The sequence below is a fragment of the Nicotiana tabacum genome, chromosome 7, assembly GCF_000715075.1.
Source record: "Nicotiana tabacum cultivar K326 chromosome 7, ASM71507v2, whole genome shotgun sequence".
NCBI classification, from domain to species: domain Eukaryota; kingdom Viridiplantae; phylum Streptophyta; class Magnoliopsida; order Solanales; family Solanaceae; genus Nicotiana; species Nicotiana tabacum.
Genome location: NC_134086.1, coordinates 9,909,866 through 9,931,287, shown reverse-complemented (window position 1 = coordinate 9,931,287; position 21,422 = coordinate 9,909,866). Strand labels below are relative to the sequence as shown.

General features: G+C 38.6%; 1 protein-coding gene across 1 annotated transcript in view; it reads left to right on the top strand.

The window, feature by feature from the left end:
- Positions 1 to 5,705: 5,705 nt before the first annotated feature.
- The window catches only part of LOC142161978 (non-functional pseudokinase ZED1-like), a 38,019-nt gene continuing 22,302 nt past the window's right edge, over positions 5,706 to 21,422 (top strand). Inside the window, exon 1 of the mRNA XM_075218272.1 lies at positions 5,706 to 5,794. Within this exon, the coding sequence (XP_075074373.1) occupies positions 5,706 to 5,794 (89 nt within the window). The remainder of the gene's footprint in view (positions 5,795 to 21,422) is intronic.

The following is a 21,422-nucleotide window of genomic DNA, read 5'->3' as shown; positions in this document are numbered from 1 at the left end:
TAAAGAAAAATCGGATTTCCAACAATTAGCACAAGTACGCACTCGTCACCTCACGTACAAGGCATTTCAATTATCAAATAAACCAATCCTAAGGGGAAGATCCCCCACACAAGGTTAGACAAGCCACTTACCTCGAATCGGCTCAATAATCAATCCGAAACCACGCTCTTGCCACGAGTACTCGACTCCAAATAGCCCAAATCTATTCAATTCAATTGCATAACGTAAATAGCACATCAAGTAACTGATTCTACAAAGAAATTCTAAGCTAATACGCGAAATTAGGTAAAATGACCAAAACGCTCCTCGCGCCCACGTCTCGGAATCGGGTAAAATTTATATTTTCAAAATCTTCACACTCTCCCGAGTTCATGCATACCAAAATTATCCCAATCCAATGTCAAATCCCCAATCAAAACTCAAATTCTTGGTCTAAGAACTTTCCCCAAATTTTCATACAAATTCCGAAATTAAAGGATGAATTCATGTTTGGATTAATGGGTTACAAGCAAAAGGAAGTTAGGAATCGTTACCCAATCGATATCTCTGAAAATCCCTCAAAATCTCGCTCAAATCCAAGCTCCCAAGCTTAAGTTTTGATAAAAATGGCTAAACCCTCGATTTTGAAATTTTTATATTTTGTCCAGATGTTTGTACATCGCGATCGCGTAAAATGATGTGGGATCGCAAAGAGGAAAATGTTATGGCTCCTGAACTGGGCTATGTGAAAACGTGATGAAGCAAGCAAATGCGGAAGAGGAAAAGGGCAGGCTTACGCGTTCGCGGAGGGGCAATGCGAACGCGAAGGGGAAATGGTCACAGTACCCCCGGCTCCTAGTTCTACTATGCGAACGCGAATGGAGGGATGCGAACGCGAAAGAGGAGGGGGCAGACTTCTGCGATTGCGAGCCAAAACATGCGATTGCAAAGAACAATTAAATCACCCTCCGTAATTACACAACGCGAATATAGAGGGAAGGGCGCGAACGCGATTAAGGAAACCAGATACCAGCAGTTCTGCAATTCCAACAAGTTCCAAAATGACCCGTTGAGCATCCGAAACACACCCGAGGCCCCCGGAACCTCAACTAAACCTGCCAACCAATCCTAAAACATCATTCAAACTTGCTCCAACCTTCGGAACGCTCAAAACAACATCAAAACACCTATTTTTCATCGGATTCAAGCCTAAGAATTCCAAAAACTCTAAAAACACGCTTTCGATCAAAAAGTCTATCAAACCTCGTCTGAATAATCTGAAATTTTGCACACACGTCACATTTAACACTACGGAGCTACTCCAACTTCCGGAATTCCATTCTGACCCTCGGATCAAAATCTCACTATCGAACTGGAAACTTTAAAAATTCAACTCTCGGCATTTCAAGCCTAAATTAGCTACGGACCTCCAAAACACAATCCGAACACGCCCCTAAGCCTGAAATCACCAAATGGAGCTAATGGAACCATCGGATTTTCCATTCTGAGGTCGTCTTCACACTGTTCTGACTACGGTCAACTTTCCAACACTTAAGCTCTCATTTAGGGACTAACTGTCCCAAAACTCTCCGAAACTCAAAACCGAACATCCCGACAAATCAAAATAGCAGAAATAAACTCGCAAAAAGCAGTTAATAGGGGATCGGGGCATGAATTCTTAAGACGACCGGCCGGGTCGTCACATCCTCCTGTACTTAAACATTCATTCGTCCTCGAACGAGCACAAAGACATACCTGAAGTAGTGAAAAGATGAGGGTTGTCACACCTCCTTTTTCCGCCCCCGCGAGGGTGCAAGGGAGTTTTCTCCAATTAAAGGACAGTCGAAATGGGATTTGTTTATTTGTTTCAGAGTCGCCACCTGGGAATTTTATGGTGTCCCAAGTCACCGGTTTTAATCCCGAATCGAGGAGAATATGACTATGTTTGTCATTCTGCGAACCAAAAATCCGGATAAGAAATTCTGTTAACCCGGGAGAAGGTGTTAGGCATTCCCGAATTTCGTGGTTCTAGCACGGTCGCTTAACCATTTTTATACTTGGCTTAATTATCTCGATATACTAAATATATTTTTTCTTGTTGCCTGATTTCGTTACCACCTTAGATTATTTATAATTATAGACCATTCTTTGAAACGAATCACGCGCACGTATATTCGTATTATATATTTTTTATAAACGTAGAGAATCGTGTCACGCATACGTGTACACAATAAGATTGATAATATTTTTATATTTTTGTTATAAAAAAAATATGTTCGAAATAAAATTAAGAACATCATCACCCTTGTATTATTAAATAGTGAACTGCACATCTCGGGTTATATGAAATTATTTTAACATCCTCCGAGGAACCCCTTTTATTAAAAATTTGCTCGAAGTTGCGCGAACGCATAATCCGAATTGCCTTTAGAAGTATAATCAAGTCACGCGAACGCATCCCTAATTATGCAAATATTCTTGATGGTAATATAAATTCTCTACAAATGTTTATTGCATCCATCTATTTTTAAATGTGAGAGTCATGGAGAATCACCGATTGGGATGCCACCAAATTTTATGAAAAAGAATTCAAAATTTATTAGGCGTTGACCGAGAGTTATATTTTACACGTATGGGTTATGTCTCTCAAAGATTATTCAAATTTAAGAAATTAATGATAAAGAATAAATAACGTGTGGCTACACTTACCATTTTATTAGTTAATACGGTATTAGTATAAAAAGTGAATTACACGCAAAATTCGGAAAGATTTAAACGGATAAACAAACTAATATTTTTTCGAAGAATTTGCATTATTCTATTTGTAGCGAATGCTATTTATACATTCTTAAAATGTTGCAATTTATAAATCCAATCTTCTTCTACACCACTTGTTTTTAATCCAAATGTATGATTATTTGGTTAATTTGCTCACGATGATTGAATTTAGGATAAATATAATCAAACCAATTCTTATTCTCGGCCTATGCGAATATTTGCAAACACTAACTCTATATTTTGTAAAAATTATTGACATTATTTTTATACTTTGTTTTTTTTTAGAATTGAGTTGATCGCACTCTCAAAATAACTATGGCCATTTGTTATTAAGAAAGAGAACTAATCTACCAATTGATTTAATAAGACGACATCACATATAACGCAAACATACATCATGAACTGTTCGCAATATTCCAACATTGTAATCGTAACGGATTATATCAATTCACCTTTCAACTATTGATTATACACATAACCATTATTGCGCCATAGATGATCAAAATACAACTAACAATCATCTAGCTTTGAACAAAATCAAATATTGGACGAGATATGCTAGTAATGTAGTTTCTTGGTATTTTCATACTATCCTACGCTTAACCAACAGTATCACAAAATGTAATTAATGGCCAACTTTCTGTCATGTTCCCTATCTCAACAATTCAAACAGTAAATGTCATCACTAGTCCTCAAAACATATAAGATTATCGTGGAATTTACTACTCCAGAAGGTTAATTAGTTAACAGTTTATCATGTCAAATATAATACTATATTAACCAACTAAAACAAAACTGAAACTTAAACTAATAAAATTTAAATGAGTAGAAGACATCCTTATAATTCCAAACTTCATTTACTTGCCATGTTGAAGCTTTTCATGACATGAGTTTACAGATATGTACCTGATATTGGAAGCAAAAGAAAATGAAGATGAGAATCAGCAGCAGTAATAACAGTACAACACAGCAACAACAGCCCAGCAACAGTAACAACCCAGGAAAAGAGTTTGCAAACCAGTAGAGCAGTAATCCCAAAAACAACAACAATTAATACTGATTTCAAACAAAGAAAGAAAGCATAAAAAAAAAATTAGTTTTTTTTTATTTGAAAGCTTAAATATTTTTCGGAATTTTTCTTTCTCTCTTAAATATTCAGCCCTTTTTCTCTGTCCGTTTTTTTTCTTATCCTCTCTATCTTTCTTTTTTCTTATTCTCTGTATTTCTCGTGTCTCTTTCTTTCAGATTCGTTCCTTCCCTCTTGTTCTTCTGTCTCTTCTCTTAATTCTCGTGTTTTTTTTTGTGTTTGTTTTCAAATCTGATTCCAAGACCTCTATATATATAACACATTCCCAAAATCAATTAAAATCAATCACTTTCTCCTACCAAACCCATTATCTTCTCACTCATCCCCATTACATTAAATAAATATATCAACCCCACCCCATTACATTTTGTCCCCCATGCCTAACATAAACAAATACAAGATTCCTCCCCACTAAATTTTGTCTTGTCCCCCCTTTATATTAAACAACTATATCACAACCCACCCCATTACACTTTGTCCCCCATGCTTCACATAAAAAATTACAAAATGTACAATTCCTAAACTACCCTTCTGACCTTACTGAAATTACCAAACTACCCCTGAACGTACTACAAATTACCAAACTACCCCATCAGCTATAACAAATCAATTAATCACACTCAACCAAAATATAGCCAATATGACCAATTTCTACATAAATTCAAACAACAAATCTCATGAACATGATTTCTTCAACATTTCAACAACAAATCACATGAACATGATTTCAACAACAAATCATATGAACACAAATTGAACAACAAAGAACAACTAAAATTTGATTGAACAATATTTTTAGCAACAAACAAACATATTTTCAGATTCAACAACAACAATCAAACAAGTATATTTAGATTTCTAAATTCAATAATATTGAACTTAAAATCAACTCTAATAACATTACAACAAACAATTCCTATATTAAACTTTAAATAAGATTATGAGACAAATTCAAGAAATAATCATAAATGGTAAACAAGAAATCAAGCTATACAAATTTCGGATTCAAGAACAATCAAACAAAGTATGAACATGAATTAAATCTATTTTAAACAACAAACATGATGGATTCAAACGATTAAACCAACATATTTCCCTAACATAACTAAATTCTTTTAGACAAATAACAAGATCGACGAAGAAACAATTATGAACTTAAACTTGAACTTAACAATATTAACAATTTCTAAAAATACATAAAACACATGAAACAAATTGAAGAAACAATTAATTAAACTTCAATTTGTATCTCACCAACATTAAACTAACAACTTTTACCTAAACAATAAATAAGAACGATGAAACAAACATGAAACAAACTGAAAAATTAATTAATCAAAGTTTCATTTGAATCTGAAAATTAAATCAACAAAACATATGAACAAACTAGAAAATTATTTCAATGATGAACAACGAACAAAACAAGAATCAAATATTTAACGATTTTAACTTCGAGAAATATAAAAATGAAATATAGACAAAAATAAAACTCAAAAACAACTAACCGGAGATGAATCAACGACGAACTCGATTGTAAACAAATATGTCCGGGCTTCGATTCAATAAAAAAAACTCGACCTTTGACAAAACGAAGAAGACGAAGCAACAGTAGACGCCGCGGGAAGCAGTTGGAGAAGAAAGCAGCAACAGCTGCCGCGACAAGGAAGCAGCAGCGGTCTCGAGCAGCAGAAGCACGAAGAGAAGAGACGCAGCAACAGCTGCTCGGCAACGCTGTAATGCAGCAGCAAACGCAGCCATGGGTGGTCGGAGAAGGAAGCAGAAACAGTAGCAACGGCGCAGGAAGATGAAGCGGAATAAACGGATGATGAGGCTGCCATGGCCAGCAGATTGACGCCCAGAAATGCGAGCAGCAGCAGCAGTTCGTCGAGGACTAGATGTAGCAGCTGGTACGCAGCAAGAAGGAGAAGCAACTGATCGCAGCAAGAAAGAGTAGACGATGCAGTAGGGGAAGCCATGGATGAGCTCAAACTTGACGATGACGAAGCTCGATGGATGAGGGCAGCTATGGAGGTGTTGGTGCGTGTGTGTATGAGTGTGACGGGGTGAGGGGGAAGGGCTGGAGGGGGTGGTCGTTGGGGTAGGGCAGCCATGGATGGAGCTTGAAGATGGTGAAGGAGAAGAGAGAAAGAGAAGGGGGGGTGAGTTAGTTTTAGGGTTTTCTTCTTCTTCTTTTTTTTGTTTTGTAAAATGTAAGATAATAGGATGTTGGGTTATGGACTGGGTTGACCCAGTTCGAAATGGACTGGGTCGTTTGGGAAGATTGGGCCATTTTTTGGGCCTGTGGTTAGAAATCGAAGAAGAGGCCCAATTCCGACTTTCTTTATATTTTCGCTCTCTTTTCTTCTTTTATTTCTCTAAAACTAAATTATAAAAATACTTAAACTATTATTAAGAACTAAATTAAGTTATAAAAGCGCAAATTAACTCCCAATAACAATTAACGCACAATTAAGTAATAATTAAGCAAAAAATTATATATTTGGACATTGAATGCTAAAAATGCAAACGATGCTTATTTTTGTGATTTTTATTTTTTGTAAAACAAACTTAATTACTAACAATTGTAGAATTAAATCCTACATGCAAAATGAGACATATTTTTGTATATTATTTATTAATTTAACAAATAAACATGCACCGACAAATACAAATAATTATTCAAAATATCACAAAATTGCACACCAAGGAAAATTATTTTATTTTTGAATTTTTTTTGGGAGTAATTCTCATATTGGGCAAAATCACGTGCTTACAAGGGTAACGACTGTGCATATCCTGCTCGGTCTCCCAGGTCGCCTCCTCGACCGGCTGGCCCCGCCACTAAACCTTGACTGATGCAATGTTTTTTTACCTTAGCTTTCTAACCTGCCTGTTCAATATTGCCACTGGCTCCTCAACATAGGATAGATCCTTATCCAACTGGACTGAATTGAAATCCAACACGTGCGACGGATCACCGTGATACCTCTGAAGCATCGAAACATGAAATACCGGATGAACTCCCACCAGGCTGGGAGGTAAGGCAAGCTCATAAGCAACCTCCCCAACACGCCTCAATATCTCAAAAGGGCCAATAAACCTCGGACTCAACTTCCCTTTCTTCCCAAATCTCATAACGCCCTTCATAGGCAAAACCTGAAGCAGAACCCGCTCTCCAACCATATAGGAAACATCACGAACCTTCCAGTCTGCATAACTCTTCTGTCTGGACTGGGCTGTAAAAAGTCTATCCTGAATTATCTTAACCTTCACTAAAATATCCTGAACCAAGTCTGTGCCCAATAGTCTAGCCTCACCCGGCTCAAACCAACCACCGGGGATCTATACCGCCTACCATATAAAGCCTCATACGGTGCCATCTGAATGTTGGACTGATAGTTGTTGTTTTAAGCAAACTCCGCCAATGGCAAAAACTGATCCTAAGACCCTCCAAACTCAATCACACACGCACGGAGCATATCCTCAAGAATCTGAATAGTGCGTTCGGACTATCCGTCCGTTCGAGGTGAAGTGCTGTACTCAACTCCACTCGAGTACCCAACTCATACTGAACGACTCTCCAGAACCGTGATGTGAACTGAGTACCTCTATCTGGAATGATGGAAATCGGAATACCATGCAGTCGAACAATCTCCCGGATATAGATCTCCGCCAACCGCTTTGAGGAATAAGTAGTACACACAGGAATAAAATGAGCAGACTTGGTCAGCCGATCCACAATTACCCAAATAGCATCGAACATTCTCAAAGTCCGTGGGAGCCCAACTACAAAGTCCATGGTGATCCGCTCCCACTTCCACTCCAGAATCTCTATTTGCTGAAGCAACCCACCAGGTCTCTGGTGCTCATACTTCACCTGCTAACAGTTGAGACACCGAGCTACGAATCCAACTATATCTTTCTTCATTCGTGTCCACCAGTAGTGCTGTCTCAAATCCTGATACATCTTCGCGGCATCGGGATGAATGGAATACCACGAGCTATGGGCCTCCTCTAGAATCAATTCTCGAAGTCCATCATCATTGGGTAAACAGATCCGACCCTGCATCCCCAATACCCCATCATCACTAATAGTCACATCTCTCGCATCACCATGCTAAACCTTTTCCTTGAGGACAAGCAAATTAGGGTTATCATACTGCCGCTCCCTAATACGATCAAATAAGGAAGACTGAGAAACCGCGCAAGCTAGAACCCAACTGGGCTCCGAAAGATCCAACCTCACAAACTGGCTGGCTAAGGCCTGAACATCCATCGCCATAGGCCTCTCCGATGCTGGTAAATAAGCCAAACTCCCCAAACTCTCTGCTTGGCAGCTCAAAGTATCGGCCACCACATTGGCCTTGCCCGGGTGATACAAAATAGTGATATCATAGTCCTTCAGCAACTCTAACCACCTCATCTGGTGCAAATTTAGATCCTTTTGCTTGAATAAGTGCTGCAAGCTCCGATGGTCAGTATAAATCTCACAAGGCACACTGTATAAGTAATGGTGCCAAATCTTCAGGGCGTGAACAATGGCAGCTAACTCAAGGTCGTGAACAGGGTAGTTCTTCTCATGTATCTTAAACCGTTTGGATGCATAGGCAATTACCCTACCGTCCTGCATCAACACCGCTCTAAGGCCAATCCTCGAGGCATCACAATAGACCGTATAAGACCCCAAACCTGTACGCAATATCAAAACTGGGGTTGTAGTCAAAGTTGTCTTGAGCTTCTGAAAGCTCACCTCAAACTTCTTCGTCCACTGAAACGGAGCACCCTTCTGGGTCAACCTGTTCATAAGGGCTGCAATAGATGAAAACCCCTTCACAAAACGGCGGTAGTATCCCGCCAAGCCAAGAAAACTGCGGATCTCAGTAGCTGAGGATGGTCTAGGCCAACTCTGCACGGCCTCTATCTTTTTCGAATCCACTTGAATACCTTCACTCGATACCACGTGGCCTAAAAATGCCACTGAATCCAACAAAAACTCACATTTCGAGAACTTAGCATATAACTTCTTCTCTCTCAGAGATGAAGCACGGTCCTCAGGTGCTGCTTATGATCTTCCCGATTCCGAGAGTACACCAGAATATCATCAATAAAGACAATGATTAACGAGTGTAGACACCGGATTTTTGACCCTCCCCGAGAATTTTCACATTTTTAGCATAAATATGTAATTTAGGTCTAATATGCCTATTTTAACTATTTTTACTTTATTTCGTTGCAAAAAGAAAAATTACAAAAATATATATACAAATTTTAGTTTATGTATTTCTCATAAACTTGAAAAAATACAAAAATTGCACTTTATTTTTGTACTTTATATAATTTCGAAAATTACAAAAAAATAATAATTCTATTAAGGTTTTGTAGTCATTTTAATTTTTGAAAAATACAAAAATATTACTTTATATTTTATCCTTATTTAAAAACGAAAATTACAAAAAAAATAGTTTTATTAATGCTTTGTAGCTATTTTAAATCTTGAAAAAATATTAAAAAAGATATAGTTTTGTTTAAATATTAGTCTTATTTTTGGTAGTTATTTTGCTTGCATAGGACTAGTTAAGCAACGTCGTGTCCTTAATCGGGTCCGAGAAAAAGAATAAATATTCGGGTTCAAACTTACCCGCTTTTAGGCCTAATTTTCGGACCTAGCCCATAATAATCAGAGTCCGCCACACGTGGGGAACACGGACGGAATCCCATACACGGGGAACCCCACCACGCGTGGGGAACACAAGCCTCGAACCCCACCACGCGTGGGGCTCATTTTTCTGGGCAAACCCATTACAAAACACACGGACAAAACATTTTGAAGGGGAGGACTTTGGGAAAATTTTTAAAAAAACAGACTTTGAAAATTGGAGGAGGGGCATTGTTCATCTTCCTCCTCCTTTTGAAAAACAGAAAAAAAAAAACTAGCAAAACCCTACCCCTGGTACCACTGGCGACCATAACCCTACTCCCCCACGTCAAAGCTCCACCACCACCAAACAGAAACCAATCGCAACCACTCCATCACCACCCAAACGCCACCTCCATCAGCTTCACTAGCCTCACGTCCGAAAACCACCAGTCCAAACACCACCCCCCACGACCCCTCGTTCTTTTGAGCAGCAACAATCACTGTTGCGTCGTCAACCACCATTGCCGCCCGCTACGAGCTCCAGCTCCATCTAAACCAACCTGTGGCTGCGTTTCTGAGCAGTTGTCGCTGCGCGTCTTAGCCTTCGTCGTCATGGCCCATCGTCCACTGCCCGTCGACCACAAGTGACGCCCAGCACGCTCGCCACCACCCGTCGCTGCTTCTGCCTCCTGCCTCACCCATCACTGACCGTCGACACTACATCCAAACCACCAGCCCACGACCATTTCTTCTCCTTCGTCGTAACCAAAAAAAAACTAGTCCGACGATCCTCCATTAAATCCGGCCATCGCTGCTGTTCCGTTCAGCTCCCTCACGCCCAAATGACCGCCTGGAAAAGTCAGTTGTAGCCATGACTCATTTTTAGTCCGTTCGTGTTCGAGTTTCTGGAGCGAGCTATTCCGTCCGAGCTTTGATAACCTTTTCTATGGTTTCCCGGTCGAGGTTATCCGTAGAGGTCGATGTTGAGGGCTGGTCCGTGGCTCTATCCGTCTCTGTTTGTTCAGGTTAGTAAACTTCAAGCATTAGATAAGGAAATGTTACGTTAAATGTTCGAAGATGCAATATAGAAATTGGTATGATAATTTTCTGCTCGTGTTTGCATCGTATGCATTTTGTTCATTTTGCGTTGTGTTATTCTTGTTTATTCGATGTCATTTAATTAAGTTGGGCTAGTTGTTCTATGACACAAGTTTGGTGTTAATTTGTTCGTGGTCTTTTGCTTAGTTTGTTCGGGCAAAATTAGCATTAGTACTTGTTGTTACCACTTCCGAAACACCCATTCACTAGACTTATTTTATTAAATTTTGATAAGTTATGAGATTTTAGTTGTAAAGAAGCCGTAAGGTTTAGTATTGTTAAAGGCGTAAAAATGACATCCTTTTAAAAAAAATATAAAAATAAAAATAAATAATAATAATAAAAAAACGAGACAAGCTTCGCCAAAAATAAAAATGTACAGATTACGGAGCCCTCACAAAAATATATATATTAAAATAATTAGAATTCAGGACATGCCGTTTAGCAAATTTTACGGCCTTCCCCAAAATAACAATGCGCTAGTTGCTTTAGGCGCGCCTTTAATAATTTATTCTCCTTAACTCGGGTGCACATTTAGGTGGCCCAAATCCCAATCTCAGCGGAGTCGAAATGTGTTTCTAATCACGGGTACATTGATTGTGACGTGGTCTGAGATGCATTTCCATGACGTTGCAAATTCATTTTTAAAATAATAAATGGGACGAGCCTCGACAAACAAAAAATGCAAATTGCGGGGCCCTCAGTAAATACTTGTTTAAAATTACTTAGAATTCAGGAGGGTCGTTTAGCGAATTTCACGACCTCCCGAAAATAATAACGCGATAGTCTCTTTAGGCGCCTATTTAATAATTTACTTTCTTAAGCTTGGGTGTGCATTTCATGCGACCCAAATCCAAATCTCAAAACATCAAATAAAATGCGTTCCGGATTGTGGGTGCATTTCATGTGATGCAGTCCAAAGATGTGTTTTAAGCGATGTTCACATTCTTGTAAAAACAATAATAATAAAGCGGTAAAAAGTTAAAATTGGCACATTGGTTCGTAATTGTATTTAAAATTAGATAAATAAGTCGAATATGACAGTTGAGCGACCGTGCTAGAACCACGGAACTCGGGAATGCCTAACACTTTCTCCCGGGTTAACAGAATTCCTTATCCGGATTTCTGGTACGCAGACTGTAACATGGAGTCATTCTTTTCCTCGATTCGGGATTAAAATTGGTGACTTGGGACACCCTAAATCTCCCAAGTGGCGACTCTGAAATAAATAAATAAATCCCCTTTCGATTGTCCTTTAATTGGAAAAACTCCCTTGTACCCTATCGGGTGCGGAAAAAGGAGGTGTGACAACGAGTCAAGATACGGCCGAAACACAATGTTCATCAAATGTATAAAGGCTGTTGGGGCATTGGTCAGCCCAAATGACATAACAAGGAACTCATAATGACCATACCGAGTCCTGAAAGTAGTCTTCGAGATATCTAGCTCCTGAATCTTCAACTGATGGTAACCTGAGCGTAAATCAATCTTAGAAAACACCCGTGTGCCCTGAAGCTGGTCAAACAGATCATCAATACGAGGTAATGGATAACGGTTCTTAACTGTCACTTTGTTCAACTGGCGATAGTCAATACACATACGCATAGAACCATCCCTTTTCTTCACAAACAAGACAAGAGCACCCCAAGGTAATACATTGGGCCGAATAAAACCTTATCAAGCAATTCCTACAACTGATCCTTCAACTCTTTCAACTCAGGAGAAGCCATACGATACGGAGGAATAGAAATAGATTGAGTTCCCGGTAACAGATCAATGCCAAAATCAATATCTCTATCAAGCGGCATGCCTGGAAGATCAGCTAGAAACACATCAGGAAAATCCCGTACTACTGGGACTAAATCAACCGAAGGGGTATCAATACTGACATCTCTCACATAAGCTAAATATGTGTCATACCCCTTCTCAACTATATGTTGAGCTTTAAGAAAAGAATTAACTCTACTGGGAGTCTAATCTAAAGTACCCCTCCACTCAACACGCGGTACACCTGGCATAGCCAGTGTCACGTTTTTGGCGTGACAATCAAGAATAGTGTAATGGGGCGACAACTAGTCCATGCCTAAGTTAATATCAAAGTCAACCATGCTGAGTAACAATAAATCAGCTCTGGTCTCAAAACCACTAAGAGCGACCAAACATGACCGATAGATGCGGTCCACAACAAGAGAATCTCCCACAGGAGTAGAAACATAAACAGGGGAACTCAAAGAATCCCGAGATACACCCAAATGTGGAGCAAAATTTGAAGACACATAAGAATAAGTAGAGCCTGGATCGAATAGAACCGATGTATCTTTGTGACAAACCAGTATAATACCTATGATGACAGAATCGGAGGAAACAACCTCGGTACGGCAGGAAGGGCATAGTATCTGGCATGCCCCCCCTCTAGGGCGACCTCTACCTCCCCGACCTTCACCTCTGGCTGGATAAGCAGGTGGGTTAGCAACTGGTGCGGTGATCATAGCCTGAGAACTCTATGGAGCGCGTTGTGGCTGAGAAGTTTGTGGAGGTGCACTCCTCCCAAGTATAGGGCAATCCCTCACCACATGGCGTGTGTCACCATACTCAGAACAAGCTCTGGGAGGACATGGCAGTGGAACTATGCGGTACGGGTACTCCAAAACCACTGAACACTTGAAACACTATGTGAAATCTGAGATGCAAACTGAGCTGGTTGGCCCACAAAACCTCTACCATGTCGTACTCTTCCTCCAAAATAAGGACCAGTGGGTCTCTCCAGTCTACGAGGTCTCCTTACTTCCCTATACTCTCTCTCTTGAACTCGTTTGTCCTCTCTCTCCTGGACCCACCCGTCCTCTACTCGGCGTATCACCCGCTGAAATGGGACCACAGGCTGTGTCGCTATGACACCTGGAACCCGACCAATGAGAACTCGCTGCTCTGGAGTGGGGGTAGCGAAAGTCTGGGTCCCTTCCCCGATCAGTGAGGTAGTAAGTTGTACAACCTGAATCAACCCCACCTGAACCAATGTACCAAACATGCTCAAGCACTATGCTAATGTCTCGTGAAGTGCTAGAGCAGTAGTAGCAGTAGGCACATCTGGTGCCTGGACTCCGTCGGAACTGTTGGTGGCACTTCGGTGGCAGCTCGCGTAGGTGCTCTGGCTAAACCACATGCGCGTCCTCGGCCTCTACCCCGGCCTCGACTTCTGGTGACTCTCATATGGACGCGGGTGCCTGATCATCTCTGGTAGCACGTGTCCTCACCATCGGTGAGAGAATAGAAGATAGAAGTTCAGAAATCGTGATGTCAAAAATCTCGCACGACAGGGAAATCTAATGAAGTGGAATTTTCCTAACGGTTACATAGCCTCTCGTAGATAACTACAGACGTCTCCGTACCGATCAGCGAGACTCTAATAAACCGGCTTGTGATCCATGACTCCTATGAACCTAGAGCTCTGATACCAACTTGTCGCGACCCTGATTCGCCCTCTGTGAACCATCGTGACGGCACCTAGTCTCTACGACTAGGTAAGCCTAAATTGCAGAAGAAAACCAAATTTGCGGAAATAAAACAATTTAAAACAGAAATAATATAATAAAACAACGTCTGAAAGTGTCGCTCGACATACAAAATATAACTCTCAAATCTAATATATATATCACTCCCAAAACCTAGAAACCCATGAATCACAAGCTAAGAGATACATAAGAAGCTCTAACTCTAGAATTTGTCTAACAAAAAGGGAAATACTGAAGGGCTATACTATTACAAAAAGATAGAAAGGGACTCCTCGGTCTACAGACGTGGCATATATACCTCGAAGTCCGCGCCTCATCTCAAAGATGATAAGACTGAATGAGAGTACCTGGATCTGCACATGAAAAACATGCGCAGAAGGGGCATGAGTACACCACAGTGATACTCAGTAAGTGCCAAGCCTAACCTCGGTCGGGTAGTGACGAGAAAGGTCAGGGCCATACTGAAGTTAAATAAAATACAAAGTATAACAGTGTAGAACAAGGCAGTATAATTAAGTGCAATAGTAAGAAATAACATAGAATAGAAAGAGCAACAACAACTAGAACAGAGGCAAAATAATCACAGAAAGGAAATACAACTCAACACAGAGATAACAACCGGGGAACCATCCAAGATACCGACCTGTACTCCCAATTACATATATCCAGTGGATCTCCCAGGATACCGTCCCATAGTCCATCATATATATATATCCGAAGGATCTCCCGGGATCCCGTCCCATAGTCCAACTATCAGTGTGCGGGGATCTATCGAAATCCTGATCCATAGTCTCAAATATAAATACCCAGTACTGGGGTAATCTACCGGGTGCAGTTCCGTAGTTCCATATAACTGTGCAGGGGGATATACCGGAATCCCACATCCGTAGTCCCATATAAACAGACAAGGGGGATCTATTGGAATCCCACATTCGTAGTCCCAAATAAATAGACAAGGGGGATCTATCGGAATCCCACATCCATAGTCCTAATGTAAATACACAGCAACAACAGGAAAAATACTCAGAAATGGAAAATTTCATATTAAGGCAACAAGTAATTCTAGCCTAGCATGCTGCACAGAATTCAGGTAAGGCAGTTTGAGCAAATAAAGTAATTAAATCACTTAGACATGCTTTCCTAAGCTAACAACAGGCTTAATAGTGCAAGTAATAAAAACAGGAAAGGAAACATTACTAGTAACTACTTAAAGAAAAACCGAATTTCCAACAATTAGCACAAGTATGCACTCGTCACCTCACATACAAGGCATTTTAATTACCAAATAAACCAATCCTAAGGGGAAGGTCCCCCACACAAGGTTAGACAAGCCACTTACCTCGAACCGGCTCAATAATCAACTCGAAATCACGCTCTTGCCACGAGTACTCGACTCCAAATGGCTCAAATCTATTCAATTCAATTGCATAACGTAAATAACACTTCAAGTAACTGATTCTACAAAGCAATTCTAAGCCAATACGCGAAATTAGGTAAAATGACAAAAATGCCCCTCGAGCCCACGTCTCAGAATCGAGTAAAATTTATATTTTCAGAATCCTCACACTCTCTTGAGTTCATGCATACAAAAATTATCTCAATCCAATGTCAAATCCCCAATCAAAACTCAAATTCTTGGTCTAAGAACTTTCCCCCAATTTTCATACAAATTCCGAAATTAAAGGATGAATTCATGTTTGGATTAATGGGTTACAAGCAAAAAGGAGTTAAGAATCGTTACCCAATTGATATCTCTAAAAATCCCTCAAAATCGCGCTCAAATCCGAGCTCCCAAGCTTAAGTTTTGATAAAAATGGCTAAACCCTCGATTTTGAAATTTTTATATTCTGTCTAGATGTTTGTACATCGCGATCGCGTAAAATGATGTGCGATCGTGAAGAGGAAAAGCTAATGGCTCCTGAACTAGGCTAGGCGAATGCGTGATGAAGCACACGAACGCGGAAGAGGAAAAAGGCAGTCTTACTCATTCGCAGACGGGGCAATGCGAACGCGAAGGGGAAATGGTCACAGTACCCTCGACTCCTAGTTCTACTACGTGAACGCGATTGGAGGGATGCGAACGCGAAAGAGGAGGGGGCAGACATCCGCGATCGTGAGCCAAAACATATGATCGTGAAGGACAATTAAATCATCCTCCGAAATTACACTACGCGAACGCGGAGGAAAGGGCACGAACGCGATTAAGGAAACCAGATACCAGTAGTTCTGCAGTTCCAACAAGTTCCAAAATGACCCGTTGAGTATCAAAAATACACTCGGGACCTCAACCAAACTTGCCAACCAATCCTAAAATATCATTCAAATTTGTTCCAACCTTCGGAACACTCAAAACAACATCAAAACACCTATTTTTCATCGGATTCAAGCCTAAGAATTCCAAAACCTCTAAGAATACGCTTTCGATCAAAAAGTCTATCAAACCTCGTCCGAATGACCTAAAATTTTGCGCACACGTCACATTCAACATTACGAAGCTACTCCAACTTCCGGAATTCCATTTCGACCCTAGGATCATAATCTCACTATCGAACCAGAAACTTTAAAATTCAACTTTCGACATTTCAAGCCTAAATTAGCTACGGACTTCCAAAGCACAATCCGAACACACCCCTAAGCCCTAAATTACCTAACGGAGCTAACGGAACCATCAGATTTCCATTCTAAGGTCGTCTTCACACTTTTTTGATTACGGTCAATTTTCCAACACTTAAACTCTCATTTAGGGACTTAGTGTCCCAAAACTCTCTGAAACTCAAAACCGAATATCCCGGCAAATCAAAATAGCAGAAATAAACTTAGGAAAAGCAGTTAATAGGGGATCGGGGTGTTAATTCTTAAGACGACCAGCCGGGTCGTCACAGATTCACCTTTACATGTGTCTTAAAAAGGGCTAAATTATAAGTCTTATCAAGAAAGACTGTTTGTAGGCATTATCCCAACATTATGCCTTTGATTTTAAAAAAAAAACAAGAACCTTATTTGCTAAGGATTCAAGTGAATCAAGTAAGTCCTTTCCAAGACATGAAGAATCAGAAACATTTCCCTTTTCAATTTCAAACCAAGAAAATGTGAGAAGTAAGTATTAAGTAAAGACTTTTAAGTGTGTTGGATTCCATTCTTTTTAACAAGAGATTAGTAATCACCTTGATGTAAAAAGTCTGATTTTTGAAAAAGTTTCAAAGACACTTGGTCTTAAGAAAAACGTTGAAGAAACAGAACAGAATCCATTCGTTCAAATCCAAAGCGCAGATACTTAAATTCGATTTTTGGGTTCTAAATTGAATCCACGAAGGTTTCCAACGGGATAATTATACAGAGTTGTTCCTAATCCAGGTATGTTAAGGCTAAGTTTTTCCTTCATTTTAGCATAAGATTGTAACTATACAAGTTTGATAACGAGGCATAGAGAAAAATTCGTATCCCGGAATTTACGTATATTTTGCTAGTCTCGCAAATTACATATATTTTTCTAGTTTTGTAAGTTACCATATTTTTCTTATCGGGACTACATATTCAGTTGAGTATTTCCTTCTTCCGGCCAAAAAAGAAGAGAGTTTACATATATACAACATTAAAAGTATTTTCATTACCATCGAGCTATCGATGGGCATGCCTCTATTGGGGCAACCTCTAATCAGATGGTAAGTATATACCGAGCCTGTTATGGATGGTAAGTTATATATCGATCCTACTGTGGCCGAACGCCTATGAGCGAGCCCAAATGGTCGAGATACAAAGCCTAGTATGGCCGAGCGCTTATGAGCGAGCCTACTATGGCAGAGCAGATATATATGTATACCGAGCCTTATAGGGCCGGACAACTATTTTACTCACTATATTGAGAGAATTGAGTCAGTATCAGCAGATGAGCATATCTTCAGATTTTCTTTGACTCCCAGTTATTTTCAGTTATTTATATTATCTGTTCAGTTTTAGCTTCAGTATATTGACTTACATACTCGGTATATTATTTCGTATTGACATCCCTTTCTGGGGGCGCTGCATTTCATGCATGCAGGTTCGGACATACAGACGAGTAGACCTTCTCAGTAGGTGTATGCCCGAGTTCAGCCTTATCGGTAAGCTCCCCGTCTTTTGGAGTTGCCAGGTCTAGCAGTTTGGAGTACATCTTGTGCATATATGTAGATAGGTTAAGGGTAGGTCGGAGCCCTGTTCCGATCATAGTACATCTATTAGTAGAGGCTTGTAGATATATCCTGTCAGTTAATATAGTATGTATGGCTTGTAGGCTCTGTACGTATATTTTGTTGTCTTGTCTGTTGTAGTAATTATGACGGTCTTGCCGGCCCAGCTTTATGTTGATGTTTAGTCAGCGTTAGTCTCTATTCAGTTTTATATTTTGCATCGCATATTATATTGCAATGTGGCCCATGTCCAAGATATGACATTACATGTTCAGAGTCTCTTAGTCGCAAGTGATACGCAAGGATAGTTGAGGCACTAAGTGCCGGTCTCACCCCTAGGCTTGGGGCGTGACACATCTGTGTCTTAATGATATAGCTTAAGCATGCTGGCATGGAATACAGGATAGATCTTAAGATAAGATGGCATGTCAAGCTTGTATGAGATCTTACCCACCTAGGCGATGATCTTAAATGGCAAAGAAATGCACCTTTGATTGTGCAAACTCACACTTCTCCCTCTTGATGTATAGATTATTCTCCTGCAACACTTGAAAAACTTTTATTAATTGCTCCATATGCTCATCCAAGGTGTTGTTGCAGATGACTATGTCGTCTAGATAGACTACTCACAAACTAATCAAGGTAGGTACTTTATTAAGTGCCTGGTAGTCTATGCATAAGCGCAATGATCCATTCTTCTTCTTCTAGAACTATGGTGGAGCTCCATAATCTAGCATATTATGCTGAAAATTTTCATATTTCAGCTAGGATATTTTTATCCAGATTTTATCTCCGCATAAAATAGTGTCTATTTTTAATGACTTTGTAAATGCTGGCCATATTTCAATTACCAGTCCAAAAACTGACTAGACCATGCTATTTTGAATATTACTTATTATTGGAACTGTTAATTAATAATTTTGATCATGTTAAAATTAATAACTTAACATTGCCCAAAATCTTCAAACCTTCGTAATTACTTTAATGGCATAGATATTCATTAAAACCTATATATTAACTTCTTTCACATTTTTGCAGACAAAACTTTACTCTGAGAATCGAAGAGCAACTAAAATTATTAAAAGCACATGTATAACATTAATGAGTATTGTACGATACTGTAACCGTGGTGTTATAATCATCATAAAAATTACGATTTTGTATATATGGAGTGCCTCTCTTAAGATTTCTATTGTGGTCAAACACATCTCACAGAGGTTGGCAAATGAGCGAGTAGAGTCAAACTTGAACATATCAAAGATTAAATCAATAAACTGGTTATTATTTACTTACAAAAGTTTATTAGGCTCGAAATTCGGTGGATCATTGTGGGTCAAACAGTGGTCATAACTTTGCCCCGATAACTCAACCTCCCCTCTCTTTTATTTTTCTTTTTGAAAAAATAAAATAAAAGTCGATGTATTTTTCTTAAAGTATTTGCTTAAGTGCTCCTAAATTTACATAATACCAATCTCCAAATTAGATTTTGTATATTGAGTTTGAGTTGCATTTTAACCCGTTGAGTCACACTATTTGATCCATTTTGACCAACAGTTTAATGGTCATTCAAATTCAACTTAGTGTTAAAGTCAATAAAATGAGCCATAATCGAATTCATTTAAACTTGGACGAGTTAAACAAATTACTAAAAATAAAAGCCTTGATTTAGGTCATATTAAATATAAATGCTCGAAACTCTATTAAATTTAGGAACCTAAAATTTATTCCCTAGAAGGGATCAAGGTCATATTATTAACCTTGATAGGGCTTAGTTCTCAAGTAAAACTTTCAAAATATATATTTTTATTAAGTAAATTGATTTGGAGGAACTATGATTAGTTCTTCTTTCATTGTGTCTCAAATTCGAAAGTGTAGACCAATCACATTAAAATAATAAAGAAGAATTTACATAGCTGTCTATCCCATTTCATAAGTTAGCATAACCGAATATATATATATATATATATATATATATATATATATATATATATATATATATATATATATATATATATATATATGGGTGTGTGTGTATTTATATGAAATTGTATCTTTTATATATTGAAAGTATATACCAAGCACATTATTATATAAAACGGATGAGAAAGGAGTAAGAGGAAAATAGATCACAATAACACAACATAGTGTTTTAATATTTATTCAATAAAATATCATATTCAGAATCTAAATTCAATGAAGATTATATATATATATATATATATATAAGCTTATAGTTTGACCTCTCTTGGTGATCCTTGATTTTGAGAAAGCTGAGCGAGGCCAATTTTTCGTCAGTGTGCCCCTGTTTTTTGGAGTGCCCCGCTCGATTGACTGGGCGGGGACCAGTCATGTATTTTAGCCCCGTTCAAATAAAATCCATCCGAGTTTACCACCCAATTGCATGTGAAAGTATGCTTTGGTCCATGCTTTATACATCTCCACCAATTATTAAACACATCAAAAATATTCTCTTTTGGAGTCCACCAAAAATGACAAAAGAAAAGAGTAGTACCCCAAAAATCCTCATCAAATTGAAAATCAAACGTTTGGTTATAAGTAAGGTTATGATATCCAAGATCGTCGTTTTTGGATTGGCAATGAATTCTTAATGGGACAGAGCTATTTTGTATATTATTTGTAATTGAAACCAAATATTGTTGTGCTTCAATGAGATGAAAAGATAAGAGGAAGAGAATGAAAATAGTATTGGTAAATTTTTGGGAAAACATTTTTACTATGTGTAGGAAAGAAGTAATTGGATCAATATTTATATGCATACATGATATTATTGCAGTATAATTTTAGAAATTATGTAAACCAATCACCAATATACTATAGCTTGAGTGATTATGATAATTCAATATTGGATTTCAATGGTTGACCACTAATCAATATACAAGAATGTTGTTTAGTCTTTTATACCCTTTTGAATTATTAATATGGATTATCTATACTACATTAAAAGCACGAATGTCCTTAGCGAAATGTCGTTAACCTTTTTTGCCCTTTAAAAATAGAGTTCACACTAGACAAAACGGTAATTTATATTATTTTTTTAATATTTAGGAATCATCATTAAATTCCCTGGTATTTAGAAATAGTCATTTAATTATCTCCTAAATACTTAAGACTTTAATTTTAACTTAAATTTGGTTAATATTTTT